Genomic DNA, 21,862 nt, shown 5'->3' with positions numbered 1-21,862 from the left:
ATATTCAGTATACTAGTATTTACAATTGCCACTCTTCTTGTGTAAATGCATGCAGTTATATATATTTCTTCTTAAAAAGACATGCATTGAATCATAGTTTTTGAGTTATAGTTTTGTGTCTTTTAATTTCTAACTTTTTGTTCAATCATTTCGGACATACAATTTAGTGAGGTCTATATACATGTTTTTCTTCTTTCAAATATATTAATTCTTACATTTACTTTTATTCAGAGTCGTCGTTTAAAGATAACCTATTGTAAAATGATTTTTCAATGCTAAATAATTCAATTCAGCCAATTCGAAATTGTTTTTGTAACTCATAAAGTATCGATTAACGTCTCCCCACTGATAAAGATAACATTAAATCCACTTCTTTACTTGGGAAGAAAACTGCACTATATATGTTTACCCATGAGAAATAACAGAAAGCAGAATATGCAATCTGCTCTCGTAATTTAATCAGGTAAAAATAGCGATGTGTTTCAGTCAATCGATTTCTGCATGATGATTTATATGAAATCGTTCCCAAAGGAATTAAAAAATCTTTATCTAATTTCCGAAACTGTAACTACTACATATTTGCCTCGCAACGTTACAGTGCTTGCATTTATAGATGGGGTAAATTCCATACAATATTGATTCTGTGGACACAGCATAAAATGGTTCTTTTCATATACCAAAACCGATTTACAGAAAATTGCGTAATATATTATGTTCTCATTAAGCTTAATAAAGTGAAAAATTAAGAAAACAAGATGTTTTATGGACGATAATGCCCCCCGTATGACAGCTTATGGTTAGGGTTGAAGTTTCTAAAATGCAAGTCAAGACCAAAAGGTCAAAATTCTTGATTTCCAGTCTTGTCGTAAAGAATAAACCTGTGAAATATGAAAGCCTCAGTACTAACTGTTTAAAAGTTTGGCAAAGGTTAAAGTTTTTTTTAGAGTGGCTCAAACTCTAATATCAAGATGAAAACGTAAAAAATTATACCTATTGAAAGATCTTGTCATCATAAATACACATGTGAAGTTTGAAAGCTCAAGCACCATTTAATCAAAAGTAACGACCAAAGTTAAAGTTTTATAATTCTTAGTAAAAGTGTGACAAACTACAAGGTTAAGATCAAGAGGTCAAATTCGATAATACCCAAAGAAAGGTCTTGTCAAGAGGAACACAACTGTGAAATATGATATAGGCATAGCCCCATCTAGTCAAAAAAAAGTAAGCCATAGCCCCGCCCAGTCAAAAAAAGTAAGCCATAGTCCCACCCAGTCAAAAAAGTAATGGATATGGTAAACGTTTTTGCGGACAGACAGGCAGACCGACAGGGCAAAAAGTATATACCCCCGAATCTTTTATGACGTGGGCATACAAAGTCAAAATAGTATTGGAAATTTCTACTGAACAACATTTTAAATACTAATATTTTGGCATTAAGTAAAACTAAGAAATAAATACATGCAAATGCCTTTACCTTATATCTTAAAATACATGTTTTAAAAATAAGATATTAATTGTACTAAAATGTTTTTCTAGAATCTAAAGTGGGACATCTTGTACCTGGTTGGCTTTTGGAAGGCACTCGAGGATACTAAGCATAAGTTTTGCACTACCGTCCGGGTCACTGGGCAAGCGCACGCTCAGAGCATCCAGAAGCATGTGATAGAGGGCGTTAGTGAAGAGTGGTTCGGGCAGCTCACGAAGGTAATCCTTCAGGACACCTACAAAACAAAACAAAAACACAGTATTAATGTAGACACATTAATTAAAATAGGATTTATCCGGTACATTTCGTTCAATTTTCTTACTCTGTTAAAACAGAAATAGTTAAAATGAACTGTTCATAGCGGGATGCATGGTAAAATATCAGAAAATGACACTCTCTCTAATCATTACGTATCTTCTTTAAAAGTTTACACAGTAAACTTTTTTTCTGTAAATACAAATAAACCACAATCCCATACACCGTCTTTGTTATATAAAAATGGTAAAGCCATATTAAATGTTGTAATCTCATCAATTTCATTGTCATCTTCAATCTAGTAAATAGATCGTATGTAAGTACAACTACATTGTATTTGGCTTTTATAATTTTTGAATTAATTATTTGAAGCAGCTTTTAAGGCTCTGTTTGGAATTATTAGGTAAAAATATATTTATTACTAAACAAAGCGAAGCATCCCCGTTTATACGTCAAGGCAACATTGACCTTGATGATGCAAATTACGTCACTTCCATTTCGTACAGGACATAACACAACATGTACACAGTTGCGTTACATCTGGAACTCCGTTGCGAGGGAATAATAAATTATCTATCATTACAAGCCAAAATTGAAAATGATGCCTTTTACGTCCGTGTACAACAAAGCAAGAGTACATGTATTGGTATACTAGGTCTTTTGATGATATATTCATTACCGAGAAAATTCGGAGGTTTTATGATCCTTCTTACATCAGATGACCTTCTACACTGGTAAACATCCAGGTACTTTGAATGGCGAAGTATTTTTTTAGTTGAAAGCAAATCACTTAGACTTACTAGTAATTGAATTAATCATCGCACCGAAAGCTTAAAGAAAGGGATGGAGCTCAGAGTTTTAAATAGCTGTGGAGGTTAAAGACGTGTAAAATTAGACATCGATCGTCTAGGAAGCCACATTGAGTCTGACACATTGTCAGTCTTGGTATCTGCCCTAGAGAAGATATTGGATGTCGAGGCGATGACCTTTACTTAAACGTCTCTTCCAATCCCCGACTTTCCAGAAAAATACAAATACTTTAACAATCAATTTGCTCTTTTATATGAGGCTTGTATTTTCTTAGTGTTGAACTGTCACGTGTAATATCTCGGCAATTTGTACGTTTAGAATCTTGCATTACCATTTCTGGTTCCTAACGGAGACGGAATTGCTATAAGTCTTGATCTTGATAGATCTTGATCTTGAACTAAATAGAACTTAAATCGTTACAACTTTATTTCAGAAATGCTTTGCAAGGTGATCACTGTATTGAAGCAATAATAAATATTTTTAAGGCTCTGGTGCCAAAAGATTTCATTCGCCATTTTCACTTTTTTTATTTATAAAGTTATGTAAAGACTTTATAGACTGATGCTTAGAATTTGTGTGAAGATAGGCTAGCAATAGATACTTTGGAAAAGACACATCCCACTGTCTTAGGAAATATGAAGATGATCAAAAGTATTCAAGCTTCATAAGTCCATTCAAACAATACAAAATAGGGACAGGGCAAACACGGTCCTTTTAAAACATCAGGGGTGGGATCAGGTGCCATGCAGAGTGAGCATCCCCTGCTGATCAGTCACATCCTCAGTGTGCTCCTTGTCATGATCAAGAAATAAAGGAAATCAGTTTGTAAATAATGGCCTAAAATTATCATAGAACGTCCAATGGCATTTGAACTTATGAAAGATTGGTATTTGCTGTCAAGGTTGCACCGAACAAAGAACTTGCAAAATATATACATGCAGTGACTTTAAGAGAGACTGTTGATATACTCGTTTCATCAACTTGTTTGACAATTAATTACATCGTTTTAGAAATTATGCCCTTGCATTTTGACTCAACTGAGATATAAGCCTCGTATGCAGGTGATAATCCTACATTGCTACATAGACATGGGAAGCTGACGTTTAAAAAGTTGAAGTTCATCGTTATCATAAGCTTTGTTCTTAGGTTACTATTAGATAACGTCTTTTCTAGTAAAATTTCCAAATACAAAACACCAGTCTCTGTGGTATCTTTTATTTCAAGCTCACTGGAATATATCGTATCGCATACGCATTGACATATGACTGAAGTTACTACAAATAAATGGAAGAAGACAAATACAATTCAACAGAAAGAACTTTTTAATAAACCAAAATGACATTTAATAACGAGGATGCCAATAAAACTTTACACGCATATTGCATTTATTTCACAGGTATTGGCTTAATGATAAAAATACTTTGTTTGATCTATTAGTCATTCTAAAACCGCTACAGCTTTTTTCTTTGACTAAACCAGATCAGGCGATGTTTTAATGAACCATGGAATTACTCATGGTCACCAGCTGTTTATATTGTCTGCAATGCTACTGTTGCGCAATGCGACACGATGCTCTGTCACATTTGAACGGTTCCTAAGCATTCAGGTTCTAACCTGTGAGAGTTGAAAACTTGTAATAATCTGTTCTCGACATTGATTTTCTTCTGTCACTAGATGTGACAAATTATCATCTTTAATGGCAACCAAACAATAAAAAATTGGCATGTGTATCTTATATTACAAGTAACCTGGGGAAAAACAGCAAATCAGTCGTAAAAGTTTATTATTATGTGTCTTGATGCTTGTTCTAGCCCTATCACTCTAGAGAACTTTCAGTGTCAGTAACTCAAATATATATTGTTGATTTGTTATAAACTGTGTATAGATCGAAGAAAATAATGCACCAGAGGAATTATAAGGTAGGGTGTAATGAAAATGTCCAGGGTTGAAGTGATGCAATCTTTGCAAACCATTACCAATATTTAGTCTTAAATTACCAACATCTGGCATGCTCTATAAAATACTTATACGAAGATCCTGTGTGATTACTCAGTATATTTTTCAAAACGATTTTTCATTTGTGATAGTACATTCAAACCGTGACATGGGTTTATTTATGTTCTCCAAAATACAGATGCAACGAATCAAAATGTTTTTTTTCTCTCCAATTTTCTAGTTGTTATAGAGCAGGATCAGCAAATGGTACAAATCAGTGATGCAAAAGAAGCTTAATATTGTCTACTTTAAATGATAGTTACACCTATATTGAAAAAGCTGTTGTCTGCCATTTATTAGGCTCTGCAGACCAAGGAACCGGTCGATGTCCTTATTTAGAAAACTTTCTAATAAAGAATAACAGCTAGTCAGGTTACTAACATCGTTGTGAGCAATGGGGTCTGTGTCCATTCTATTTCTACGAACAAAAAAACAAACTTACGACGAGGAGTTAACACATGTCTATGTTTTATTGCTTGAATTTGCAAATCCTTTTCCTATAAATACATATATTTAGAAAATCTTTTGATGAATAGCTAACTCATTTCAGTATGAGAATAATTTGTCTCGGTCCTGTCTGTACTGTGAAGTAAACATATTGAACTAATATGACATTGTGAATCCAGTGTCCACTATCGCGACAAGACACTATTTTGACCTTAAGAAGTCAGCTAGTAATTTATTGCCCGTCAATCAGTAATGATTTTTGTCTAGACTGTCACTAATTACATATATCAGAATACATCATTTAAAAACAACAGAATGTCAATGAATTGTATTGATCTACTTATTTCGAATAACAGAAACACTACACTACTAACCAAACTACGGGTTTCTACATATCTCAATATTGTTTTCAAAAGTCTTTCCTCAATATCTGTAAGTCGTTTTTCTCTATTTAAATTACAAAAAAAAAAACACCTACCACTGTCTTCTAACCAGGGGTCAGGATAAGCAAATAGGACTTGATAACTGGATAAAATCAATATTAATCATATTCAGTATTTGATAAATAAGCTGTAAAGTGTACGTAGGAGTTCCTCCCAGAGTTCCATGGAGTTTAGATGGAAGATTAACCCTTACATCTTTGTGTTAATCACAATGGGAAAGAAGTGTCATCCTTGTATATCCTATTAATTTCCCGACCACAAAAAACAAAACTCACTCACCTGTCACTACATGGATATCCGTAACGTTGTCTTTTGAAAGATCTACACCCTCCGCATCTTTTTCAAACTGCTCCCTCAACTGAGCTTTTCTTCGGGCGGATCCACAAAGTCTGTAGATCCCAACTGTCTCCAGGCCACGGTCCTCTACTTCCTTGATGCATTTCTTAACAAGCAGAGGGACATTATGTCCTGTTGATTCTCTTTTTATAACCGTCTCCAAATCTATTCCAAACAGACCATTCTTTTTCATAGATGGCAATCGTTGCAACGACACTGATGGTTCCTTATAACACATGGTTAGGTATAGAAGTCCTTTGGGTTCCATTTTTAATGCAACTTTCTTTATAATATTACTAGATAAACACCCTTGGATGAATAAGGATCCATGAAAACACAATCTATGTTTAAAATTTGGATCCCAGTTGTATATGAGAAGAGACACTTCTTTTGCTTCTTCTAATTCGATGTCGAAAGCTTCATCCCAATCAAAGTTCACAGCCCCCGTCCTAATCATTGTCCGAGCTATACTAACAGAATCTACGGACACAACACAATAAAGGTCCCGAAGGGTCATCTTGGAGGATTTCAATCCTTGACCAGATAGGATATGTATATGAGCCATGCCATCCAACCCCCTTGATCTGGATAACTCGACCCGTTTTCTCGGATCCGGTCTTGTAAACTCAAACTCACCATAAGGTATCTGCAGCGGTTTCTTCACTAATTGTAAATCTCTAAACCTTGCAGACGAAGACCTTGGGACGTGCCTTTCCTCTGTGTCTGTACTCTTGTTCTTATTGTCACCATGGGCAGGGCTTAGGGCCGATGAGGTAGATAAGTAAGATTTATTTCCCCTGTTCAGTTGGTACACTGACAGAGGAAGGGATTTGTGATTGCGAGGTGAGTTGACCGAGTCAAACTCACTTTGATATGTTCTATGTTGAGATAGGGCCTCTGCACTCAGTTTTCGGATTAACTTGGAGTGAGAGGGCGTCTGTGTAGATGCTGCCTTTCGTATGGATGAAGGCGATTGGGGACGTCTGCTGGTTGTGAAGAGATCGGCTTTTGGTGAATCAGTTGATGTGCGGTTTACCGGATATGTGCCTGGAATCATCAGGAAAAAAAATTCAAGAAAGGAAAACTCTTTTTAAAATTTCAAAAAACTATGACAGAACGCATGCTTATCTTAAGGAATAATCTTTGAGAAAACTTTATTTACTAGATTCTTTTTCATCTGCGAATCTACTATAATTACTGTCTTGTTAAGATACACAAATTAAGCTGAAATTGCGCATAATACAATACTGTGAGACGTGAACAATATTTCCATAGCCACCCCATTGCACCAATGTCAAACAAGTAAAACGTGTTACTACTGGTGCTCTAAATTTTGCATGAAATCTATAATATTGTGATAATGTTTGCCAATATCTCCTAATTAATTACCACTCTGCAGACGAGTTGTGAAGTATACAATCTAATGAAAAAAAAAATGTTGTGAGATAAAACTTAATCAGCCAACCAGATGGCCGAGCTGAGAGGTGGATTTTATATGGTTAGATGATAAATGAGATGAGACTAACGAAGGGGAGGAAAAACAGACGAAATTATCGATTCTCTAGAAAAGTCATCGCCAACTCCGATCTACGTGTGTCACTTCAATGATTCTTTAATCAATTCTGAGACGATGAAAGCGATTAGTTCCACATCGAATAAATCAATTTACTTTCAGGAATTCCTACCACTGATGTAAAACCGAATTCAGTCTGAGGCCCTTATATAGAAAACAATTTGGGCGCGCAGCTATGCTGGTAATATATGACTTTTTGAAGAAAGTAAAAATAAAATATTTAAAACCAAAGTTTCGCGTCAAGTAAGAGTAGAGAATTTTGACAAGGAAACGCAGAATAAAACTGAACACTGCAATTTAATTATACATGATGCAAGATACATGTAGACGAGGTCGATTGAACGATGCATGGATAACTGTTACTTTCATCTCTCTTATTTGAAACTATTACTATCTTTATTTAAATGCTCTGATAGCAAGGGATATCTGGACACCAAATGATAAATAATATCAAAGATAAGAACCAAGTACTCCTTTTCTTCCAAATAAGGCAAATGTCTTCTAGTTTATACATTTATGTGGTATTTGGAAGTAAGAGTTTTGTTCACTATAAATACAAAGACAATGTGGACAAGAACTTGCCAAGATGATTCATACATTGTGTGAAACCAGATATCGAATTAATCAGTCGGGATCGACATCCAGTCGTATCATCATTACATTACCGAAAACCTTTCGAAAGCATTGACAATTTACATCTCCATTTAGATCTTCTCAAACAATATCTTAAACTTACATGTATTTCCCTCATTTTTATGCAGACAGTGATTGGTCGATCTCTTTTTGAATGCCTACAATGATTGGCTTTCGAGAAAAATTTACATGCACATCTACATATTATCATTCCAAAGTTCCAAAATGTCAAAACTGATACAAATTGACTCAGTTATCATACTGATTGATTTGTGAAAAAGAAAACGAAATATAGTGAAATAATAACCTATTTATCTTTCAAGTAAAAGAAAAGTCTTACATATAGTACCTCATTTTCTAAATGCATCTTTCTTGTCAATGTTTTGTAATGAACCACCTTAATAGGTGTTTGGAGTAAATCTAATACTTTGACAAATAAGACGTGTAAATCTTGTTTCCTCTTGAACCTCAATGTTTGATTCGTATTTTAGGAAAAAAAATTGCATATTTTAAAGTCATATCGATTTTGCTGTTTTCGCTCATCAAGTTTGAGTAAGAAATTAACGAGATTGGACGAGAGTGGGGAAATTTATAGTATTGATTTGTCTTATGATGAAAAAAAAACTAAATTATTTTGGACTGGACGACAGGTGTCAGCGTTATTGATTACAAAATAGCACTTTTAATTAGAATTTTAGTACCTTGGACTTCGCGTCTTTATACATTAATAATACATTGTGAACTGTTTATTTGTGTGCATTCAATGCTACACGATCCTCGCATTCTCAATTGTGTCTCAAACAATGCAAAAACAAAAAGATCTGCAGCACGCAAGACAATCATTTCCTCTGTTGAAAAACTATCATTTTTTAAGATAACAAAGAGGTTTGTCTGTCAATTGCATTTTAAAAAGTGTTATTTGCACAAACCACATGCAGTACAATTATGCGTGTTTGGTTTCTAGAGACATTCTTTGTCACTTATGTCCGGGGGTGTGCATTATATACATATATAAAATCCCTGATGTTTCAGTTGAAATGATCAATTATTATTGTCTGAAAACAATGAGCCGCCAGAATTTTTATCGAATTATGGTCCTGTAATCTGATATGCTTGTGGTAAATCTAGGCACAGAGGCCATACATTGAGCGGTGACATTTGAAATATTCAGAGCATAAATCTACGCCAATTTAGGACTCCGTATCAGAAAAGTCGTACATCTAGGTCTGATGAAAGGTCCAGCAATTAGCACGATACCAAAAGTGAAATAATTTTGATTTCTAAACAAAGTTTTTTCTTTTTTTCAGATATATGTTAAATAACTGTTTTCTTCATATTCTCAATTTAAAAAATAAAACATTTGTTTATCGTATTTGCCGCTTGCTATTGGATAACAATACTTATCACGTAAGACTGTGAGGACACGAAACGCGAGTTCAAAAAAAAAAGAATAAAGAGGAAACAAATTAAACGAAAAAAAGATAACGATTTCCGCCTAGGGTTACGTTTGCTCGTAAACGAAGCTAAAAACAGGTTGATGAGTGAAATGAGTTTATCCACCTTCAGAATGACTCGCAATCGATCGTCTTAGGTTCTCGTAATGAAATGGATTGACGGGATTAGGAAGCATTTGTACTCCCCAAGGAAACCAGCTGCTGGGGAACGGAAGTTAGCCATTGGTAAATGGGGACTCTTTAAAATAAACCCCTATATATCTGTTCCCACATAGTAGAATTAGAAAAGTATTTTCTTGTACTTCATGAAAACGTTAAGGAGAGAAACCCGGGAATTCTTTTTATTAATTAGATTTATATGGCGGACCAGTGTAGGGGAAAAAGGTGAATGATTCATAGCCTTTCAATACTAAAGGAGAGCTTGGTTGGATCGATATTTTCTCATTACCTGTTTTGTCTCGCGATGACGAGATCTGACGACTCAGCTTGCTCTGTTCTTCCTGGAGTTCCTGAGACAGGGTGTTAAATTTCTTCAATAACTCCTCCAGCTCGGTACTCCCACTGGACGGGATCTTGGGAATAGAATAAATAGGGTCATCGTCACTAATTGCATTAGCGTAAGTTTCATAATCCGAGGCAAAGCCCCGAGAATCAACCGGTATATATCCCCCACCTCCATGAGTATATAATATCTCTGAGTCTGAATTGTAACACTCTGGCGAGTGACTCCGTTGAAGTCGACCGAATTTGGTTTTTGATTGTATCATTTCTTTCAGTCCACCCTGAAACCTACGAGATGTATCATACCCTCGATGAAAATCAAGGGGCTGACCACCAGCGTAGTAATCAGGATTGCCACAAGGCTGATTTCGTTGATATTGTTGTGTATGGAAGGATTTGGCGGGAGATTTTGGGGTCGTCTGCGGGGTCATTCGTCTCGGAAGCCCTCCATCTGAATACATATATCTCGCATAATCCCGATCACTTTGACTGCCGTAATGATTAGGGGACAATGTAGGACTTGTATAGGTCCCTGTCGGTTCATATGCACTGTCTGATACATAACCCCTGTAACCATAGTAATATCCTCTGTTACCAGAGTCTACGCTCCTTGGAAGAGAACCTTCGCTAGAATTTTCACTGTCCCCGTCGTCTGATAAGAGTTTAGCCTCAGCTCGGTGAGGTGATATGAAGATACTAGCATATTGTGATGAGGTAGGTCGAGAACGTCTAGCACCAAAATGATCATGGCTGGGTGGTGTCCCATAAAAAGGAAACATATCCGGGCACTTTTCAGTCTCCTCTACTGCGTCAGCAGAGGATGAACGGCCTCGTTTTACAACTGCCACCGGGGGGTGTTGCTGTTCTGTCACAGCTAATGAAGGACAAGACGCGTTCTTGTTCCCATTCTTTCTCGTTCTTATCTTCAATGTTAACTTTTTAGGGATAGACATCAAAATGACAACATCGTCAAGAGACATATTCTTTACCTCTTTCTTATTCACTGATAAAATTTCATCACCAATGTGTAACAAACCGTTTGTCTCTGCCACAGTACCTAACTGAATCCTAGAAATGAAAACTCCCTCGCTTCGGTCGATCCCATTGCCTTCTCGAATGTAAAATCCAAGGGTTTGTCCCGGCCGTTTCTTAATTTCAACTGTTTGAACAATATACGAATCATCCATGACGATATTTTTTATTCCCATGTCAGGCGCTCCATTGTTGGAATTGGAACTTTTAGACCTGGAAGCGCTACTTGGCGAATCGTCCTCCACACCAGTAGACTTGTCTGCGTGACTACACGAGTGCTCTCTCGGCGACACAAGTCTGGAGTTCAGTTTTTCCTGTCTGTACCTGGCCTCCGATTTCTTGCTTTTTTCTGCTCTTATTCCAGATGTCCCTTGTGCCATGGAATCCTCGTCTTCCTACAAATAGACATAGCACTGAAAAACAGCCGTCTCCCTAAAGTTAACATTGCAAGCAGCGATAGATTAATAATGTTCAAGCCCGATCAATAAACGGAAGTTCGCGCTTTAGGCATATACCTTAATAATTTTCACTCTACAAAAGAGTTCTCACAAGAAAGACAAACGTAATACCATTGGAAAATATTTCTATGCATATTGATTCGTTACAAGAACATTTTTCCATTTTCAATTATTTATTCGCAGGAATTTTCATAAGAATCGATAACGGCATTAATAAAAGACTAATATAGAACAAAATATGCAGTGCCGTTCAGTCATGCATGTTTACGCGTATTGCGTTTGTCACAACCGATGGCGTCCGTATATATGTTTGGTTTATGGGAGATTGTGACATAGTGGGTTCTATATCGATTAATGATGGAGTCGATCATTATAGAAAGCCGACCAAGGCTGGGTTTACGAGAATTCAATACACTTCGTTTTTACTGAATGAAATAGATCAATTTCAATTCAGGTACCTGCATTAACTATAAAAACGTGGTACTATCCAATAAATCTTTGAAATATATAGCTTATACATGTAGACCCATTGTCTTTGTGTTAAAATGTCTTAGAAAAATCTTTTAACTTGGAGAAAATGAAATTTATTTGTTTTGAAAGAGAACCACATCATACATATAACTTATTTTTATTTCAATTCAAAACCTAACGACTGACCAAAGATTATCATAAATCGAAATGAATCCAGATATTGATAAACATGCACAAAGAAGCTTTCAAACTGTATCTGCGTCATCAGTCTAGCAAAATAACATTGGTCACTAAAGGGAAACAGACTGCTGTAAATAGTTTTCTTAAATTTTTAAACTGACGTCATAGGAGTGAAAACGGATAGATATTTTTATTCAAGCTCTTTGCTTCAAATTAATCCATGGCATGTTATTGGTCAGGGCTTCTCAAAAATAATTTAATTCAAACAATTTAATACATAAGTATTTCAATTAGTATAAAAGAAATGACCCCTTCCTGTTGTTAAAGGATTTGAGAGAAAATGAAATTTTTGAAACCGTTAGTTTTTCTGGAAAAGATTTATTTTGTGCGCATAATTCGGAAAGGTCTCGATTTGTATCTAACAGGGCTCTACTTCCATCTCTATCACGTCCAAAGAGCTACTTTTTATTTGCTAGATACGTGAGGCAATTTTGTAATCTAATTTCGTATCGGGGGATGGCATGTAACGAAATAAAACGTTTACTTCTCGACTTAACGAGTTTAGCGATATAATGACACTCGCGGAAACTTTTTTTGTACGTCGGAAGAAAATACTCTGTAATAGCTAGTCCTCCCTGTAGTATAGCTATTGATGTTCTTAGGAAGGGTTCCCGATGATTTAACTGCAATTTTAACATTTATTCCTGAGAAACGGTGTTTGCTGATGCTAATGCCGAAAATCGAATTAAATTTGGCATTTAATCATTGAGAGGAATGCTGACGTTAATCGTATTCAAAAACTAGGCATATACATTGACTGTGTTTTTACATGCAAGTTTTAGAACCGGTGGTAGAGAAACAAAACAACACTTAAAGAAGAACACATTAAAATTAATTAAAGTATATTGAAAAACGATTACAAATTCAATATGTGAGCATACTACATTATATAACTATGGCATTCTATGGAACGCCATCACTACCTTATAGCATAAAACTATGCATTCATTATGTCAATCTATTATTACGTTATGTGAACATATCTTTACGTTATGTCAATTTTTTATGGGGTGATGTAAAAATATCTTTACATCATGTCAATGCTGCATTACATGAAGTAAACACATTCTTCCAATATGTCGGCACTTTGTAACTTGAAGACCAAACTTCAATATGTGAAGTGAAAATATGTTTACATTGTGTTAAAACTTTATTACGTGAAGTGAATGTTTCTTTATATTTTTTCATTTCTTTAATATGTGAGGTCAAAATTGCATTACGTCAAGTTAATTTCGTTTTACATGTGTTCTAAGATTAGATTTATCATTACATTAAGTCAAAGTCCATTCCCTATTGTGAGTGTATATTTCTATTATTACAAAGCATTATTACGTGATGTTAATGTATCTTTATTTTACGCCGAGGTCATCACAATGTGAGTTGAGTACATCTTACCCCTATGTCAGTGCTTTATTACGTGATGTAAAAAGGGTTTAACATAATGTGAACATATATTATGGAGACAGTCCCGGCGTTCCATATTATATCAACACTTTATTACATTATGTCAAAACTCCATTCTTTTATGTGGATATTTAATAAGAATACGAGGGACGTTCAATAAATAATGTCATTAGCTCGATGACATACAATATAGAAATCATATGACATTAAGCTAGACTTTCTCTCATTATTGAATCTTTAATGAATTGATAACAGTTTATGTGACCACTTTTCATCACATAGTTTCATCGTGAGAAGCTGGGAAACAAGGGCTATTCGAGACACTGCATTATAAATGAATGGTAAAGAATCAGCAAACTAGAGTGAAAATAAAAGCTTCATTAAAGCTGCTGTAAAACGTGTTAAAAATCCCAAAGAATTTTTCACTGAAATATGTGACATTTTCATCAACCAAAGACTGGTTTATAGACAAATAAGCAAGTGGATTTCAATGATAACAAATTATATAATGGGCATCAAAAATGGGTACCGGTCTTGCCAACAAAAATTATAACAACTTATGTACTATTTGCCCAATTTCAACAAATAATATCTGATGATGTATGACTGACTTTAAGACACATAGCAAATTTGATATACATCATATCGGGAGTAGTTTACAATGTTTTTAAGAAACGTTTGACCGTAAAAAAGCTTGGTACTCAAAGATCACCCTATATTTGGAAAAAATGAGTGAAAACGACAGCGTGTAGGAATGTCTTAACAATTATTTTAAAATATCAGTAACTGTAGTTATCCAAGTTTGTTTCATATTCAAACAGATGATGGAACATGAATCTATTGATTAAAACACTCAATAGAAAATTTACCATAAGATGTACTTGATAAAAACAACAATGGTCCGACAAGAGCAAATGTATACAAGAACACAAAGACAGATTTATATGCAATTTTCTTAAATATTATTGGTACTGTTGTTCAATTTCGTATTCGGGGAGACAGTTTAATTTTTGTAGGAGTCTAGAAAGCAATCTTTTTGCAAAAAAATCGAAAGGTTTATTAGAGGAAGGACCTAGAATCAGGAATCTTCTACATAAAATTTCTTCATGATAGCGTCCAAACCCTGCACCCCTGAAGAGTAAAGGGGTTTTCGGGATAAAAAGAAACTTAATATTTTTTCACATTAACAATATTCGCTAGATCTTTTACCTTTTGACTTGTTTCTATTTCCAAACTTGAAAAACCACCTTTCAGAAAGAAAAAAACAAGTCCAGGAAATCCTTGGATCTGCTATTTTCCAGTATACTAAGGGTCATACCCAAAAGTGTGTTCTAAATACAATCAGAAATTAAATAAAAACTTTCACGAACATCTATTTTAATCAAAAGAGATTAATAATCAAAATCATAAAGACTAAATAATTAAAAAGCGTCTTTTGCTTCTTTCCGAGCCCCGATGACATTATTTATTGAATGTCCCTCGTATGTTAACTCTTTCTTATGTGATTTAAAACTATCTTTACATTGTGTTCATTCTTTATTATGTTGATTACAAATGTTCATTACGTGCTGTAAAATACATTTACATTATGTCAAAGTTGATAATCGTGTTTTCACGACTGGGAAGGAAGGAGGGGGGGGGGGTCCTGATTAATTAGGACGAATTACAGACACATTATATGAGGGGGGGGGGTCTGACTTCCTCTTATTTCCGACATAACTTTATCGTAGAAAATGTTCATTGAAATTCAGCAGCCACTTTTTGCTGAAGTATAAGGGTAATGTAGTATATTTGGGATTTTTTTTAGGACTGATCGAAGTTGCCCCCCCCCCCTCTCTTTCACCCGAAATAGGATTTTCGAGATTAATTTTTTTTTTTTTGCTTTTTCTTGTACTTTATTTTTTTTCTGGCTGACAAACCTTCCCCAACTTTCAAAAACGATGCAACGTCACTGGAATTAATCATTTTTCAACCATTCCAGGACCACAATTCTGTTACAAAAATCTACCAGCCCCTCACTTAAATCAATTGACCATGCCTTAGTAAACATGGGCTCATATCAGTGGCGATCTTGGGTTCTTGAAAGGAGTAGCTATTGGGGGACGATATGGAGTCTAAGTTGGGGATCAGGGGGTGAAAGCCCAGAAGCTCTCAGGCTTTAAATTTGTTTATATATTACGTTTCAACTTATTTCAGTTATACTTTATGTAAAACTAATGCAATGTCCTACAAAGTAAAATCAATTGATTAATTTCATGCATATTTTGGTCACTAAAGATGGGAGGGCGGGATCCCCCTCTCCCCACCGACCCACCAGTGCACGTATGAAATACTATGTGTTTACACTTTTTTTTTTTTTTAAAGGAAGGTTAAAGACTGATAAAAAGCTTAGGACAGTGTTTTATAGTCAGATCAGAAGTTTCGGACTTTAATAATTAATTCAAAATAAAAAGAAAAATATTGCTGCATGACACATACTATTTGATTTGCGATAATTATGAGATTAAACGACCATTGAATTTCGACGTTAAAAAAAAATCGTCAATAAAGAATCCAGGGGAACATGATCCTATTTCTAAATTTAACCTGATATTTAATTAAGGATTAATTAAGTCTTGTGTATAATTTAATATTTGATATGTTTAATTTAAATTATTTGCATGTTTAACATATGTGCATGTAATATTGAAAACACAAAACGAACTTTTAGGCATAACCTAAACCTTACGTCACACAATAAAGAGTTGAAATATTCTAAGATATACTGACAAGAGGCTAAGCATTTTAGACACAATGTAAAGGTACAATGGCATAACATAATAATGATTTGTCAAAAAGTAAGGGGAAATTGACATCATGTAATAGATTTCCGTCGTCATGTAGCATATTGATGACACAATATAGTAAAGAATTGGCGACATGTCACAATTTTTTTCACATCATGTAATGAAATTCTGACATCGTGTTATTGCGACTTGATATTGAATTAAAGATAAATTCACATCATGTAATGAACTACTTAGACCAAATAGTGGAGAGTGCACATAATGTAATAATGAGTTGAAATTATATAAAAACATCTTTACACCACGTAAAATTGTTTTGAATCAATGTCATAATAAGCTGATATAATGCAATGGAAGATTGACGCAATGCAATGGTAGTGTGTGTAAATGTCATAAAGAGTTGACATAATGTAATGGAAAGTTGACATAACGCAATAGTAGTGTGTGTAAATGTCATAAAGACTTAAAATAATGGAATGGAAAGTTGACATAACGCAATAGTAATGTGTGTAAATGTCATAAAGACTTAACATAATGGAATGGAAAGTTGACATAACGCAATAGTAGTGTGTGTAAATGTCATAAAGAGTTGACATAATGTAATAGAGAGTTGACATAATGCAATAGTAGTGTGTGTAAATGTCTTAAAGAGTTGACATAATGTAATAGAAGGTTGACATAACGCAATAGTAGTGTGTGTAAATGTCATAAAAACTTAACATTATATAAATGGTGCCTGTTTTGGAGGGTAACATTTGAAATTGACACCCCAAGGAAAACCATTGTCAACCGACGCGTCAGCGGAGGTTGACAATGGTTTTCCGAGGGGTGTCAGTTTCAAATGTTACTCTCCAAAACAGGCACCATTTATTTTATTATACTGAATGTCTTATTGATTAAGGACGTCAGCAAAAAAAACCGTCGATCGTCTTTACGTTCATGTATAGAAAGATTTCACACTCACCGGTTCACTAATCTCTTTATTGTTTGTTTGATACTCGAATTAGAGTCATTTATCATATAAAGCTTCGTTATTTCTGGCTCGCAAGCATGTTTCTTACACTCGCAAGCATGTATCGTCTGTCGTTTGTTGTTTTCAAGTAAGCTATATCGGACGCAAGCTTTTATTGACGTCAAGTTAATTCCGGTTCTTTCCAACGCGCAACTGACGTTTTGAGAATTCTACGGTGAACCGTACGCGCATAATTTCCACGCATGTGGCATTACCGTTGTGTTACCCGTTGTCACGTGTGTTGCTAAGGCTCAGGGTAATCGAACGGATTGTTAACTGCGTCTAAACCAATCAGATTTTAGTATTTAACATGAAAGTATAATAAAATGTAATGGAAAGTTGACATAACGAAATAGTAGTGTGTGTAAGTGTCATAAAGAGTTGACATAATGTAATAGAGAGTTGACATAACGCAATAGTAGTGTGTGTAAATGTCATAAATAGTTGACATAATGTAATCAATAACATAATAATGATTTGTCAAAAAGTAAGGGGAAATTGACATCATGTAATAGATTTCCGTCGTCATGTAGCATATTGATGACACAATATAGTAAAGAATTGGCGACATGTCACAATTTTTTTCACATCATGTAATGAAATTCTGACATCGTGTTATTGCGACTTGATATTGAATTAAAGATAAATTCACATCATGTAATGAACTACTTAGACCAAATAGTGGAGAGTGCACATAATGTAATAATGAGTTGAAATTATATAAAAACATCTTTACACCACGTAAAATTGTTTTGAATCAATGTCATAATAAGCTGATATAATGCAATGGAAGATTGACGCAATGCAATGGTAGTGTGTGTAAATGTCATAAAGAGTTGACATAATGTAATGGAAAGTTGACATAACGCAATAGTAGTGTGTGTAAATGTCATAAAGACTTAACATAATGGAATGGAAAGTTGACATTATATAAATGGTGCCTGTTTTGGAGGGTAACATTTGAAATTGACACCCCAAGGAAAACCATTGTCAACCGACGCGTCAGCGGAGGTTGACAATGGTTTTCCTTGGGGTGTCAATTTCAAATGTTACTTTTTCAAAACAGGCACCATTTATTTTATTATACTGAATGTCTTATTGATTAAGGACGTCAGCAAAAAAAAACCGTCGATCGTCTTTACGTTCATGTATAGAAAGATTTCACACTCACCGGTTCACTAATCTCTTTATTGTTTGTTTGATACTCGAATTAGAGTCATTTATCATATACAGTACAGTCAACGCGGTTTAGGCATTTACCGCGCACCCCCGCGGTGTGAATCTCATCGCGGTTAGTACAGGTGTCTCAGGTAAAAACCGCGTGCCCCCGCGGTTTCAGTAATCCAGGTAAATCACACCGTCGCGGTGCATCTTAGCGATTACATGTGAAAAACAGTCTTGGTCTAAAACGCGAGTTACCTCCCTTAGAAAATATCAACCAAAACAAAATAAAACGAAATTAATGACATTTTAAAATTTATAGAAGCTGAAATATTTGAAGTACAAAATAAAAATTAATTTTTCAAAAAAAATACACCCTCATTTACTAAATAATTATAAAAATCATCAAAGCAATTTTCAAATAGCGTTTACTAATTCTTGAATTACTTTTTAAAAATGTGTTCATTCTATTTAGATCCACAACTTTCGATATAAATTACTGTATGTGATATATCTATACGACAATGCAAGATAAAACACCCCGTGTGTTATTCATGATATTCAATATTAATTTTTATTTTTCGTAGCGTTTTTTTTTTAAATTCTTATAGTGGATTGATTAAAGAAACGCGCGCGATTCATCGCAGTGTCACTTTCACTGGGGCTATAAATGATGAAAGTGTTTTAAAGTTATTAATCTTCAAATATAGGAGTATAATACGCAGAAGATTTTTATGTAATCAGCATTCTCCGAGTCGTCTGTAAAGTGTCATTCTTTTATTCTGGGGCAATGTTCTTGAAATCAGTAGGGTGTGTATGCGTGTGTAATTTGATGGCCTACCAATCCGTAGAAGATAAAATAAAATTACATAATGTCTAGAGCTAGACCTGGCACGCATACTTGGTCCTCACAGCTGTACACTGGACAAGGTGCGATCCCCTGAATCAGCCCTACCCCTGGTGTACACGTGCGTGCCCGAAATTAAAACGGGTCAGTAAATTTCATCAGTCATACATGTTTCACATACTTCACAATGACATTTACATTAATCATATAATTTAAAACATATTTGAATTGATTATTTAAATTTAAGATATGCAGATTACCATGATTAATTTCGTGTATTAAAAAAGTTAATTTTGATGTAACAATCACCCCCCTTCTCCCTTTATTTACTGGGACACTTAATGTGTCTTACATAAAACTCAGCACAATCACAACTTTGAATGTGGGGTTATTTTCCCAATATCAGTAGATGAATTGATTCAGAAAATAGCTAAGGTGATTTAGAAAATAATTTATTCACTACCAAGCTTATTCCTGCAAAATTCTATTGAGGACTATTTACATCGCGTAAACAAAAAATTACTGAAAAGAAATTCATTAACACCACAAACAATATCGGAACAATATTTTATGTTAATTTTGCATTGGTAAGTAACTTTTTGTCCTCGATCAATCTAGTACATGTATACAAACTGTACAAGTAGCTGCACGGACTAATCGTGGTCTCCTTAGTAACTGGTGGATTCGTGTGTATTGTGCGCGTTGAAGCGGAGAGGGATTTCCTGTCTCACTGTGACACTGTACTGGGTATAATTTCACACCTTTCTGAAAGACAAAGGATTTGGATTTTCGCAACATTTTGACAGTTTAAATCATAAACCGGGTGGATTATCTTGATTATAACACCCCCCCCCCCCGATTCCCCTACTGCCGTCTGCATGAACTTCTTTCTTTTTTTAAACATAAGGTTGTATGTTTCAATAAAATTACATTGTGATTCACAAAAAAAGACTGATCTAAATGACTTTCCCTGTATCTGCTTGGTCTTCTACAAATACAAAAAATAGGAATGTTAACGCTGTCCTATATGCATGCACTGTGTACATGTCCCTCAAAAATTACGACAAGCTACATGTACATGTATTTCACTGCGTCTAGTTAATCCCATACGTTGACAGGGTTGGCTATAGAGGTAGAAATAATATTAATTCTTTTACATATGTATGCATGTATAGCAAAAGGACGATATATCAATTTATTATGCACAACGGTATGCACAACAAAGCACCCGTTTCATCTGTATACTATTATTATGCGGAATTTTTTTTTTTTTAAGTTTTCTCTTATTTTATTTGCACATTAAGAGTTCATTGAGTAACACTTTAAACTGCATACAAATATTTCTACTACTCAGTGTTTTCAGTTAACACGCTTTTCTCATGAACATTGTTCGTACTTACAAGTATGCTTTCAAGCGGAAATGCGCTGCAGTTTAAAGTGAATTTTGCCGATTTAAAAAAAAACAAAAATAATAATACGAGAGAGAGAGAGAGAGAGAGAGAGAGAGAGAGAGAGAGAGAAATTTATTGCACATTGCCTATAAACATGTTTCAGAATATCTAGATCTTCCATTCATCGAATATTTATCGAAACATGTATGCGTTTCATTGTAAAAGTGATACACGGTATATAGTCATTGATTTAGAGAAATAAAGTTTATGCCTATGCTGAGAATATGATTTATTATTTTTTTTTTAAACATGTTTTAAAAACTTACAATTATCAAACATCAGAATAACTTGGGAAAACAATCATGCGCTATTTTTTTTTTTTTTTGGAAATTCTTCGGGTAGTACAGTATCACTGTATGATATTTTTAATTGCACCAATTTTTTTTTTACTCAAAACCTGCAATTTTATAGAACGAATATGTAGTTATAGATATTATACGGCCGTACAGGTAAGATCAATCCGATGTGCCAGTCAACGGTAAGTCACACCGCCACGGTCTATTCCTGGCTACAGGTAGGACCGCGATGAAATAACCGCGGGGGTGTATCGCGGAAAGGATCAAAACACCGCGGGGGGAGCGCGGTTTAATGCCTAATCCGCGTTGACCGTACTGTAAAGCTTCGTTATTTCTGGCTCGCAAGCATGTTTCTTACACTCGCAAGCATGTATCGTCTGTCGTTTGTTGTTTTCAAGTAAGCTATATCGGACGCAAGCTTTTATTGACGTCAAGTTAATTCCGGTTCTTTCAAACGCGCAACTGACGTTTTGAGAATTCTACGGTGAACCGTACGCGCATAATTTCCACGCATGTGGCATTACCGTTGTGTTACCCGTTGTCACGTGTGTTGCTAAGGCTCAGGGTAATCGAACGGATTGTTAACTGCGTCTAAACCAATCAGATTTTAGTATTTAACATGAAAGTATAATAAAATGTAATGGAAAGTTGACATAACGAAATAGTAGTGTGTGTAAGTGTCATAAAGAGTTGACATAATGTAATAGAGAGTTGACATAACGCAATAGTAGTGTGTGTAAATGTCATAAATAGTTGACATAATGTAATGGA

The 21,862-nt window shown here is 34.8% G+C and overlaps 1 protein-coding gene across 1 annotated transcript in view; it reads right to left on the bottom strand.

Moving 5' to 3' along the window:
• LOC134254167 (rho GTPase-activating protein 100F-like) overlaps nt 1–21,862 on the bottom strand; it is a 36,539-nt gene that overhangs the window by 2,426 nt on the left and 12,251 nt on the right. The window contains exons 2-4 of the mRNA XM_062736708.1: nt 9,881–11,360; nt 5,716–6,819; nt 1,561–1,721 (exon numbers count right to left, since the gene is read on the bottom strand). Of these exons, the coding sequence (XP_062592692.1) occupies nt 1,561–1,721; nt 5,716–6,819; nt 9,881–11,360 (2,745 nt within the window). The remainder of the gene's footprint in view (nt 1–1,560; nt 1,722–5,715; nt 6,820–9,880; nt 11,361–21,862) is intronic.

Source organism: Saccostrea cucullata, unplaced genomic scaffold (assembly GCF_032062105.1).
Source record: "Saccostrea cucullata isolate Sc308-1 unplaced genomic scaffold, CSIRO_AGI_Scuc_v1 ctg239, whole genome shotgun sequence".
Taxonomy (NCBI): Eukaryota; Metazoa; Mollusca; class Bivalvia; order Ostreida; family Ostreidae; genus Saccostrea; species Saccostrea cuccullata.
The sequence above is the reverse complement of the archived record's forward strand: the minus strand, read 5'-3'. Positions and strand labels throughout refer to the sequence as shown.